The following is a 13,193-nucleotide window of genomic DNA, read 5'->3' as shown; positions in this document are numbered from 1 at the left end:
AATTATTAAATCATTAAAAGCCATTTAATATTGACACTGGTGTCAGCTTAGAGGAGCATTTTGGTTGGAAAATGTAAGTCCCCTTTATATCAAACAATTTGATTATATCTTTAAATTTTAACATTGAATTTTTGTTATTGAAATCTGCATACATATTGTATAGTTTTGTAATAAAACCAGTTATTTATTTCTGCAGCATAATTCAGAGATTTAAATGTATTAAATGTTTGTATTCTAATTTGAAAATTCTTTAAAAGTTAATTTAATTTATTCAAGGTTTTGATTTAAATTAAATATGTACATATATTTATTTGCATGCAAAAACATTCAAATAAATTTTCAAAATTTTTTTTCAAAAAATTTTAATTTATTCAAGGTTTTGATTTAAATTAAATATGTATATTTATTTGCATGCAAAAACATTCAAAAAAATTTTCAAAAATTTTTGTTTAAAAATATTTGGTCAATTGTTTACATTTTTTAACCCATTTTTAAATTTTTTTTCATAAAATAGAATTCTTTCGTAGTTTTAGTTTCTGCAAATCCCAGCCAAAAGAATATTGAACATATTAAAATTAAATTCACAATAGATTATTATTATATTTGTTTAACTACATGCACTAATACAATAAGTTATTTTAGAACTCTGCAAATAAAGAATATAGCTTAATTAGTAGCTTAATTAAAAAAAATCCCTTTTTTAACATTATTTACTTAAGTAATTGATGAAAAAACCGAATATATAGTAAATACATTTTCTTATTACTAACAACAAAAAGTCCCAACTACTAAGTATTTATTTGTTCTTATTCTGGCAGAGACTGGTCTGAAAAACACAATAAAAAACAGAAAATACAAATTTGATTTAAAATTAGCATTCGTTTGATCATCATCATTGTTAGAGTGACTTTTAAAGGTGTTTGAACGTTATTTCAGTGTAATTTCTGTTATAAACAAAATAAAAATAAATAATAAAGTAAAGTAAATAAATTTATTTAAACAACAACAAAAAAACATCATCATTATGCAAAACTTTTTAAATAATAAACAAATTCTACTCAAGTTTTGTTTCTTAAGTCTATTGATTATGGGCTGTGTCGAAATGCAGGAAAATGATTTTAGTATGTGTTGTTATTGTTATTATTACGAGTACATACTCTATTTATAAAGTGTTTAAAATTATTTCACGATTTGGTTATAAATTTTTTTAATTTTGTTTTTTTTTTTTTTTTGCCTGTTCTATAGAATGTTCAAAATACAAACAATTGGTATTTGAGGAAACAAAAACCTTTAGTTACTATCTGCCTGGTGCTAATGAAATATCTTTTACCGAGGATCACTGTTCAACTGCTGGAGGTTTTGTTGTGGGTGGTGAAAATGCTCGTCCTAAAGAATTTGCTTTTGCGGCCCGTTTGGGTCATATGGCTGAGAATGGATATGTTAATTGGTTTTGTGGTGGTACACTTTTAAGTGAATCTTTTGTTTTAACAGCGGCTCATTGTTTTTACGCTTCACTGTAAGTATTTATGTACATACATATGTATATACATATATACTAGTAAATTCACAAATACTCTATCGAAAATCGTGTGTAAATGGACTTGCATCATTGCTTTTGCAATATATTTTACTATACACTACAGTAATACACAAAAAATTGCAATCTAAATACACAAGATTGCATTTTCAAATATTGTTATTAATACATACATATAAACACTTATGGGAGCTTTATGGATCGATTTCTTGGAAAAAATGATTTTTGTCGAATTTTGTCTTAATAATTTCTGGATAAATAATGCTAAATATTATTACGATTGCTATTTGTGACAGGTTAAACTGTATTCCGGTAGTCATTTCATACAAATGTTAAATCATGAACCGATATTTTCCATTTTAAATAAAAACAAACCTTGTTAATGGAGAATATTTGTAGGCATCTCCTCCTATTGCTCCTCATATTGTGGGACTACAACCACTATTTAGGTGTGTTATAATTGTTTATATACCAATTATCAAAAATGTTGGAGTTTTTAAAATAGGTTAGAAGTTTTTAATGTCAGCAGTGGGTTGGGATAAATACATTTATTTCGGATTGTCCTGCTGCTCTCGATAAGAAGAATATAATATTCTGAATATTCCAACTAGTTTTCTGTACTTTTTTTGAGTGACTATATTTAATAGTCTCTATCTAAAATAACACAAGTTTTCTGGAGACCAAAAACTGTTTATTTTGCTACTTCGTGAAGTTTATTTAATTTTTCTTCTGCTATATTTTTCTAAGACCATATCTTAAACCCTTGTATAATCGGAATTTAAAATATTTGCAAAATTATTTACAAATTTATAACAGATAGAAAGATTTTAATTGAAATATTAAAATTTTCTATTGATTTAATAAAAATAAATATTATATTTTATGCAATTTAATGGAAAAGATAGTGAGTTTTGGATCTTCTAATCTGTGTTTTATATTTTATTTTCTTCTAGAGGCCATGTCAATCGTGTACGCTTAGGCGAATTAGACTTTGACTCCGATAGTGACGATGCTAAACCCGAAGACTTCGCTGTACAACAATTAATTGAACATCCGGATTATAATTATGGTAAACCCTATAATGACATAGGTTTAGTTAAATTATCGTCAATTGTCAAATTTGATCGTTATAAACATCCAGCCTGTTTGCCAACATCGTCTGGTTTACAAAACGCCAATTCTTTAATTGCCATCGGTTGGGGTCATACAAAGTTTTCGGGTGAAAGTTCATCTCATTTACAGAAAGTTACTTTAAGGTCTTACTCTCATGCAAAGTGTGATTGGTTAGCGCAAGGATCAGAAGGTCAAGACCGACTACCAGAGGGACTTAAATATTCTCAACTTTGCGCTGGTTCTACTGAAGCAAAAGACACTTGCCAAGGAGATTCTGGTGGTCCTTTACTGGTGCAACATACAAAATATCCCTGTATGTTTAATGTGGTGGGAATTACTTCGTTTGGTTTTGCTGGTTGTGCCCTGCCCAATGTACCAGCGATATATACAAATGTAAATTTTTATCTAGATTGGATTAGTAAATATGTACGTTAATTGAATTGAAATAAATGTTTGACAAGCAATGAATTCATTCCTTTTTATTAATTGAAATATTTTTGAATTTTATAAATGAAATATTTTTGAAAAATAAAATTGTTAACGGTAAATTTGTATAACTATCGTTATCTTACGAATTTTGCGATTTAATGACAAAATTGTGTCGTTAAAAATTTACTAAATTGCGTTACATGAATTTCCATAAAATACGTTTTGTGGTTTCTCAAGTAAATGTCTAATCGAGATTATAAATAAGAATTTCGCATTTCGTCTAACTGAAATTAAACTCTAATATATAAAAAAATATTTTGAAGTTTAAATGTTGAATTCACATAAATTCAATAGTTTATTTGATGAAACATTATGTTCTATTTTATTATTCATTTTCTATTAAGATTTCCATAATCTAATAAGAATAAATTCATTTAAATTTAAACCAATAATAAATTTGTTTACACATATTTTTACATCTAATTCAAAATTTGACATTTTTTACATCAATATTTACCTCTAACAACAATCAGTAAATTTTAACAATCTGGCAGCTTTATACCTTCCTTTCCATTACGTTTTGTTGTCATGATTTTGACAATAGCAAAAGAGAAGCCAAAAAGAAGAATTGTTTTTGTTTGTTTATTTTGTGTTAAATTTTTTTTAAAATAAATATATATTATAAGAAAATATAAAAATTAATAAATTAACTGATCAAAATAAAAAACAATAAATATAAAAGTTATAATAAAAAAATAACAATAATAATGACAATAACACAAGTGCAAATATAAAGTGTTTTTTTATATAAGCCATGAGAAAACCAAAGCATTGGCAATTATTATTGGTAAATGTGTGTGGAAAAAAACGCAGCTTCCTTTTGTCTACTACAATACATTTAACGAAGGGGGTTCATTTGCAGCAGTGCAAGAAGTAGTAGCACTCACTCTGCTGTGGTGTGTCGAAGTTTCAAAAGAAATTGTGATTAGTGGTCAGACAAGTTGGTTGGTTATTTGGCCAATTGTAAAATCCAAGTAAAGGAAATTTACAAAATTATTTGTGTGTGTTATTTTTTTTATTTATATTTATGTGTTAATGAGTTATTGAAATAAAATGGATACGGAAGATATGGAATCATCGTCACAGGACAACACTGATATACCATCAAAAGAAAAATCCGCAAAAGAAGCATTACAAACGTATATAACACGAGCAAAACTAAATCCGGCCAAGACCGATAATGAGAAAAGACGCCGAAAGGATACACTACGTAAGGTAAATAAAGAAATAATTGTTTAACTTTATTACTTTTTCTGTGTTAAACTGAATAATTGCTATTTGTTAAGCTATAATAATATTCTTGCATTTTGGTGGGTAAATTATAATTGGAGAATGTGTGTATAAGGTGTATGTGTGTTGTTGTTGTTGGTTGGTACACTGTACCTTGTGCGATTTTTCTTTTTTCGTTGTATTTTTTGGGGGTGGGTGTGTATTTTTTCTATTTAATGCGGTCTATTTTTCTATTAACTGCTTAAAATGAATGCATTTTAATAATTTGTTATACTAATTAGTAATTTGTTTTAAAATTTTATAAGTAATTTAATAATTAATCTTTGCCACAATTCCAATAAGAAGAAGATAACTCTTTACTGCTAATTATATCATTCTGCATTTTCCTTAAAAGTCTGCCAGAATGAAATTTCTTGGGAAAACTTGTTCCCGTTTTTAAAAGTAGACAACTTTGTGTTAATTTCAGTTTGGAATGAATTGAAAATTGGGAAAAGCTTATATGTACAAAAGTTATTTGTATTTAATCTTATATTAATATATTTTTAGTTAAAAACTTAGTGGTATCAAATTCTATCCCCAAAAAGTTTGTAGAAATATTATTTTTCAATATTTTTTACCGATTTATTAGTAAAAAATAGTTCTGTGTAAGAGGGGTTATATGGGGAATAGGATCAATTAAGGGCTTTTTTGCTAGAGAGATTTTATTGTCGAATTCCATCACTTTACAGGTATTTTTAAGTTAGTCTCCTATCTCTTATTGGGTGGACTCTTTCATGTTTTCAACATACATACATGGATTGTTTTATAAACTAATAAGGAGGAACCAGAATCTTGCTCAGGGAATTAATTCAATTTTAGGAAATTCCTTTAAAGAATACAAATTAGAAATTAATTTTAATAAAATTATAAAAAAAGCCAAAATAAACAATTAATTTCTTCTTTATTTGAATCCACTTTAGGTATCATCGATCTATCGTAAATGTGAAACAACACGAACTTTAGAAGAAAGTAAATTTTTGGAAAAACATCCGGAAATTGTTAAACAAGTAAAAAAACGCAAAGAGCGCGTTGAAATCTATAAAGATCGTGTAATCGAAAAGGAAGATGATGTCCAGGTCATCGAAGCCAAGGTGGAGGAATTAGCCAGTATTATATTGCAGGCCAAACATTTAATATGTTACACTGGGGCCGGCATAAGTACAGCAGCTCTAATACCCGATTATAGGGGGAGCAAGGGTATTTGGACTCTTTTACAAAAAGGTGAAGAAATAGGAGATCATGATTTGTCTGCAGCAAATCCCACATATACACATATGGCATTATACGAACTACATCGGAGAGGCATCTTACGCTATGTGGTATCACAAAATTGTGATGGTTTACATTTAAGATCGGGACTGCCGAAAGCATCACTCTCGGAAATTCATGGCAATATGTACGTAGAAGTATGTAAGAACTGCAAACCGAATTCGGTGTATTGGAGACTGTTTGATACAACCGAGATGACTGCTCGCTACTGCCACAAAACCAATAGATTATGTCACAAATGCTCCGAACCCTTATGCGATACAATTGTGCATTTTGGTGAAAGAGGAAACATAAAGTGGCCTTTGAATTGGGCCGGTGCTTGTCATCATGCGGAAAAGGCTGATGTCATACTGTGTTTAGGTTCTAGCTTAAAGGTATTGAAAAAATACACCTGGCTTTGGCAGATGGATAAACCGGCTAGACAAAGGGCTAAAATATGTATAGTTAATTTACAGTGGACACCGAAAGATACTCTGGCCCAGGTTAAAATCAATGGTAAATGCGATCGTGTAATGGAAATGCTAATGAATGCTTTGAAAATACCAGTGCCTGTTTATACAAAAGAAAAAGATCCCATTTTTGCTCATGCCACCATGTTAATGCCCGAAGAGTTGCATACACTAACACAACCCCTACTCAAACAGTCCGACGAGGAGGAGAAAGAAGAAACCACTACATTATCAGCTGACAGCACAGCAGATGAAGAAACACAAGATTCGACTATGAGTAGTGACAGTTATTGTGCTATGGGTGCTGAATATCGCATTGGTAAGGGTCCACGCATAAGAACACCCTTAAAACAAATGGCAACGGGTATAAAAACCAATTTGGAACTAAAGAACAAAATTAAACAAGAACTCAAAATGGAATCGGATGAGGGTGATACGCCCTTGATGGGGAAAAAAGAAATTAAAACAGAATCTTTGTCACAGCAAGATGAAATCAATAATGTTAGTCTAACTGAAAGTATTACTGAGAACCTAAAAGCTAAAAATGAACTATTCAAACAAACAAATGATTACGACTCAAACAGTTTACAGCAACAACAAGATAATGAAAATTTCAAACGTTTCAAAGAGTCCACTGATGATTTTCATAACAATTTACTTAATCCCACAGAAGTTAAATTTGAAATGCAAGACGAAATTAAAATGTTTGATCTCAATCTAAACAATGCAAAACTTGATGAAACAAATCTTGCAAACAGTCTTAATGATTTCAAATATGATGCCAACTTAGAGAACGATTTACTCACAGGAGATATTTTAAAAACCGAAGAAAATGCCTTTCAAAACTCTATTAAATTAGAGGATTTATTTACAAATTTAAATAAATCGAATACAGAAATTAGTTCAATGCCGCCGACAGAAAACAAATCAAATGCTGCAAAAGATGGCAAAATGAATGGCATAACAAAATCAAATGAACAAATGTGTGTTAATACGTTTGCAAATAAAACCGAAATACAATTTCAATCGATTAAAGATTTGAAATTGAACGGTCTTTTAGGGGAGAATTTGAAAGCAAAAGAAAACAGCAGTATTAAAGTTGAAATGTCCCACCAAACTAGTGTGCCTGAAACAAAACTTGAAACAGATTTTATAAAAGATTTAAGAAACAAGGGATTTTCGGTGGAAATATCAAAACCTAAGGACACCTGTTTGAAGAGTGCAACTAAAACAAATGATTGTGCTCTCAAATTGAAAGATTTTAGGAAGCAAAATTTAACTGTGCCCACAAACAGCTGTGAGATTACAAAAAAAGAGATAAAAATTGAGTTAAATGCAGATGCTTTAGCTAATTTGCCGGTTAAACTTGAGCCAAAAACCGATGTCTTGGCAGAAATAGCAGAATTACACAAGAGTGAACAGTTGCTAATTAAACAAGCCACAGAAATCACTAAAAATGCAGAAGAATTTTTGGAAAAACTAGAAAATGAAATGGGTTTAAAGAATCCCTTAGAGTCGGAAACTCCAAAATTGGCTTTGGTACAAGACCAATTAATAGCTGAAAGTGATGTGGCTAAATCATCCAATGGCTTGCCCAATACCGCCATAAAAACAGAGCAAAATGTAAATCAAGTTGCTGCGCCAATACCACCACCACAACCAACATCTGCAAATAATCAGTTTCCTTTGCATATATTAATGAAACTGCCGAAATGCATACAGGTGCAGTATAAAACTGAAGATGGCATTAAGTCTGCGCCATATAATGGCCTCAAAAACAATGACAAATCAAAGTTACAGTCCACTATAACAACAACTCCTCTAAGCACAACTCCCCTGGCAACTAAAACTTCAGCAGATCCACCACCCTTGGCACCACTATACAAAACATCACTCTTATCCCCAAGTCTACAGAAACCTTTGCCATCTTTAGAGCCCATAGAGGCCATTGTGGATGAAGAAACATTATCCGCCGATGAACAATCTATAGAAGATGACCAAAAGCAGGAGATAGAAGAGGACGAGATATCGGCTTTGGAAGAAGAAAACGATGAACCCATATTATCACAAATGGATATTTTGAAAAATCTTGCCTTAACAACTCCAACAAAATCCAATAACAGCTGTAATTTGAAAACCTCACCAATTTCTTCGTATGCCTTGTCGCAGGAGAGAAAACATTTGCTAAGACGAAAATTACCCGTCTGGTATGATGTGAAGTATGCCTACTCGGGCCTGCACAGCATAGTTTTCCCCCCACCGGCTGATGTTGATATCTGGAGTCATCAAATTGTACCCAATTTCGCCATGAATCGTTCGGCAGCCAAGTGTGAATTCTGTTTCGATCATTATGCCGAATTCGAGTGTCAATTCTACAAGAAGTTCCTGCTGTGCGATAGAAAACATAAGAAACGTGCTCGCAATGGACGTTTTGTGGTGTGTGAGTGTTGTCCCTATACCGAGGATGACGATGAAGATGACTACGATGAAAACATTTCATTGGCTCATATAGCAGCGGCCGAAACGGCCAAAAGACAATTGCATTTGAATAATACATTTCCTCGTAAATTGGCCCGCACCCAGGCCGGTTGGTATGGCAAGGGTTATAAAAAGAATCGACGCAGAAAATAGTTTTTCTCAATAAAACCCTTTTAAGTTTTAAGTTTAATGTGTTGGCGTTTTACTTTACTTTTCTTTTATTTATATTTGTGTTCATGTAGTTGTAAATAAGTATTTATATTTATGTATTTATCTTTATATCTAGATAAGTTACGAAATTAAGAGTATTTTGTCCAGAATCCCTATGAACGACAGATTAAATAACTGTTGCCATTTGTAATTATTTATACGTACTTGTTAAACAATTGTTCTAATTTTAAGAATATGCATTAAATTTTACTTTACAACATTTTCTTAAACTCGCATAATTTCATAGATTATACATATTTTATAAATAGCTTTTATTTTTCAATGTACAAGTTTTATTACGAAATACAATTTTTAAGGTTTAGAAGTAGTTTTTTTTTTAAATCTAAAAACTCATTCAACTATAAGAGATTCAATTAGTCTTATGCTGCACTCAGTTAGATAATAATCTTAGTTTGTCGTTGTGATTCCATAATAATTGCAGTCCCCGAAAATAAAAAAAATAAAAAACTCCCAGGAAAATACGGACTTAATCAATTCTGACGGACTTAATCAAGTCTGACCATGTCAACTTACGGTCCTTGTGCCACTCGACCTATTAAAAGTTTTTGATGCAGTCAATCACACCATTCTCTTCGGAGATATTTTCACATCCAATCTCTTGACAACACTAAGTGATGGTTACTGAATTAAGTGTATTGATGAGATATTTTCACGTCCAATCTCTTGACAACACTAAGTGATGGTCACTGAATTAAGTGTATTGATGACAGTCATTCTTGGAGTTTAGGAACCAGAGATCCAAGTTCCCTAAGGTGGAGTCCTTTCGTCGATCCTGTTTAATTTCTATATGTCTAAACTACCAAATAATATCTTACGTTCAAATAATATCTTACGCCGATGACTTTTCGATATTGGCCACGGGCAATTTGATTTGATAAAAAGCTATTTCCAACTTCTTTCATTTGAGGAATTTAAAAATATCACAGACAAAATCTTCAGCCACTCTCTTCACTACTTGGACAAGTATGTCTAAAACTGAATGTGACAATCGATGGCGAAGAAATTAACGGTCAGTCACCCCAAAATACTTGGTGCCACATTCGATAATCACCTTATATCCTCCGCACACACCACTGCAATCAGCAACAAAATGCGAAGTTGAACTCAGTACTCAGGTCTCTAGCCGTCCTAGCACTTGGGGAATGGATAAAGAAAATGTGTTAACTACCTAGCAAACAATTGGCCGGTCAGTGGTAAACTATGAAACGCCAGTGTGTACTCCGAGTTAGCGACACGCATTGAAGAAGCTCCAAAGCTGTCAAAGCGAAGCCCTTAGAAACGTAAAGAAGAACACCTACATAAAGAGATAAAGATGCTTTCGGTTAATCAAAGCAGTTCCTACTAAAACAACAAAAAGTCGGACAGGAAGAGCAAACTAAATAATGCAGCATATAAAAAACGAAGTTGGGGAAGGGAAGCAGCTCACAACATCAGACGAAAGCAACTATCTAACGGTCATATACCTATGTGCAAACTAGGCCAAGCCACCGTGCCGAGAATGCACGACACCTGGCAAGGAACATCACCAACGGCTATCCACATTAGGGATTGCCTCCACTAACGTCAGTCCTCCTCTTGTTGAATACCTGCCTAGCATATTCTCCCAACCTAGCAACTGTCATCCGCATACGCACACAACTTACAAGACCGTACAAGATCACCCAGCAAAGGATCCATCATGAGTTTCCATATAAATGGACCACAAATGGATCCCTGTGGGCAACCACCCACAACATCTTTCCAAACCGTGCCGCTGGCACCAACAATACAAGCTTTCCGACCGCTGAAGTAAATCTGCCAAAGAGCTATCTCTTGGCAGTTCAGTTCTCGAAGCCTACGCAAAATTCACTCCATAATCAAACCCACCCTTAATATCCACAAATATGACCAAGATATATTTGGCCGTAGAATTACTGACAGTACTGTCAACATGTTGCCAAGCGTCCTCAACACTCATGCCCTCCTTAAAGCCAAGAAGAAAGAATTACTCCTCACCCTATCAGGAGACTTCAGGAGAACGACAACCCGATCAATCTTCCAAGCTTCAGGAAAGCAGCCCTCGCTGAAACACTTCCCAAAGACTGACTCCAGATATTCTGACACGGCCTTCCAGATCCTTTTACACATCTCTCCAGTCATGCCATCAATACCTGGCGATTTTCTGCTTTTGACGCGGCAGACACTGTCAGATATTTAAAATCTTTCCAAGATCGGAGGACCATCCACTTCCTCAGGGAAAAGTAGAACAGCATTCTCCTCACGAGGAAAGAAAACATTCAAAAGAAGGGTCATGCAATCCCCCCATGTTGACAATACGTATCGCCAACATGAAGGGATCCCAAGTCCTCATGTCTACTTCTTCCCCTGCAGATACGGTAAATCGCACCCCAAGGGTCATCTCTATTGTCCCGTACGAAGTCTCTCCACTCGTCCTCTTTCACTCTAACAATCATGTCCTTATACGTACCTAAGACCGAAAGATAGTCAGCTATGCGCTGAACTAAATCCTACCGAATCCAAGTAACTTAAGTACGGTTCCAATGGATAACCAAACCTACAGTATACGCTAACCAGGATCACCCTACCGAAACTGCCTTCAACGGAGATACTAATACCTAATTGGCTCCTACACAAAACGCATAGCTTGCCCAATTCGCACCCTCCGTCATCCTGCATTCTCATCACCGCACCATCACTACGACGTAGAGGCCACAACTCGTGCACACGTGCGCCCAAAGGGTCAACCTCCTTCACCACCTCCTTCGACGAAACACCCTTCTTTCCATTGACAACCACCGACCAGGTTTCTACATTCTTCGGCAAATTGGAAGCAGGCGCAACAGCAGCAGGGACTCCTGTTGTCTCTCTTGAGAGCCGACATTGATCTGGACGCCACAACAGGAGCCGCAGGAACTTTGAAGGTGGTCTGACACGCCTCCAATACCTCCAGCTTACCCTTCAATTTCTCATTTTGGGCCATGAGGTTAAACACCAGCGCCTCAAACTTTGCCGCATTTTCTAGGATCTTCCGATCCAGTATGGAATCAACACCATCTACTAGAACAGCCTCCATCATCGCCTGTGTGATCTCCTTAGCTCCTACCACCGTCTGATTCAGGATTCTGACGCTAGGTGAAGCCGAAGAGACTCGTCCAGCCCTGCTAGAAGCAGCAACGACACCACTCAGATTTGGCAGATATTCAGCAACAGGAGCAGTAACACCAGCAGTAGCACGCCTAGCAATCGGGGACCCGAGCTTAAACGTCTTGCCCGACCCCTTAGCGGAATTGTTGGCAACTTCTTCCGTCTCCGTGCTAGATAACTCACTATCAGTATGCCTTAGCCTTCTTGTTGCCACCGGCGGCTCAAAATCGAAAGCCGTCGTGTCCGACGCATCATCCTTCGGCACCGGCTTTGATGCACTCGCGTCTTCAGCCGACATATCGGACATATCCGCCTTCCCTTTTTTAGTGGGTACACCAACCGTCCGACTCAGGTACAGTAGGATGGATTGAAGGGTTTCTAAGGCACTACACAGAGGGAAAAAGAAATATACACGCCTGGTACCAAATTGACATCAAACTGTTTATAATTTTTCAATAACATCCGTTGTCGAAGTATATACATACGTACGGCAACACTATGTATGTAATGTTGACAACATTGCAACAATTCGTTGTCGAAATCTAAATTGTATACACATCCGTTGTCTAAATGTTAACAAACGTGGTAAGCTCACTATTGGCAACGGTTTGTTTGTCAATAGTGAGCTTACCACGTTTGTTAACATTTAGACAACGGATGTGTATAAAATTTAGATTTCGGCAACGAATTGTTGCAATGTTGACAACGTTGCGTTGGTAACATTACATAGTGTTGTCGTACGTATGTATGTACTTTGACAACGGATGTTATTGAAAACTTATAAACTCTTTGGCGTCAATATGGTACCAGGCGTGTATATTTGTTTTTCCCTCTGTGTATGGCTATTATGATTGGACAGCCAGAGTATAAGAAATGGATAGGAAAAAGATTCGACTATGAACTAGACTATGTGGCTAGGTGTGATTTAGTGGTTATTTAGGAAACGAACGATATCCTCTTTATGTCCATGTTATTCTTTTCCCTCATTTGGAGGTGAAATAATCTCTTCACACGGGCTGCTTACAAATTATCTCGGAACAACATCTGCACGAGTAAACTAAGGTCCACCCAGTCAAGGAACATAATGTCGTGTTGACTAAACAGTTTTTTCTGGGATTTCATCGAAGGAGTCATTACAACTTTAACAACAGTTCGATACTCCCCCCGAGATATGTCAGAAAGGACCTTCGTATATACGAGGATACGCACGATAC

The 13,193-nt window shown here is 34.7% G+C and overlaps 2 protein-coding genes across 2 annotated transcripts; both read left to right on the top strand.

Annotated features, from left to right (window-relative positions):
- Positions 1-880: 880 nt before the first annotated feature.
- On the top strand, positions 881-3,118 carry LOC119606815 (serine protease snake-like). The gene is made up of 3 exons (XM_037960423.1): positions 881-1,121; positions 1,246-1,516; positions 2,491-3,118. Exons 1-3 carry the CDS (start codon positions 1,025-1,027, stop codon positions 3,083-3,085), a joined length of 963 nt encoding a protein of 320 aa, XP_037816351.1. The 5' UTR covers positions 881-1,024; the 3' UTR covers positions 3,086-3,118.
- A 633-nt stretch (positions 3,119-3,751) lies between these two features.
- On the top strand, positions 3,752-12,387 carry LOC119606819 (NAD-dependent protein deacetylase Sirt7). The gene is made up of 2 exons (XM_037960426.1): positions 3,752-4,354; positions 5,329-12,387. Exons 1-2 carry the CDS (start codon positions 4,193-4,195, stop codon positions 8,755-8,757), a joined length of 3,591 nt encoding a protein of 1,196 aa, XP_037816354.1. The 5' UTR covers positions 3,752-4,192; the 3' UTR covers positions 8,758-12,387.
- Positions 12,388-13,193: the final 806 nt, after the last annotated feature.

The sequence above is a fragment of the Lucilia sericata genome, unplaced genomic scaffold (genome assembly GCF_015586225.1).
Source record: "Lucilia sericata isolate MDLA Ls3-8-SP2 unplaced genomic scaffold, ASM1558622v1 Contig000626F_arrow, whole genome shotgun sequence".
Lineage (NCBI taxonomy): Eukaryota > Metazoa > Arthropoda > Insecta > Diptera > Calliphoridae > Lucilia > Lucilia sericata.
This window is presented reverse-complemented; position numbering and strand designations above follow the sequence as displayed.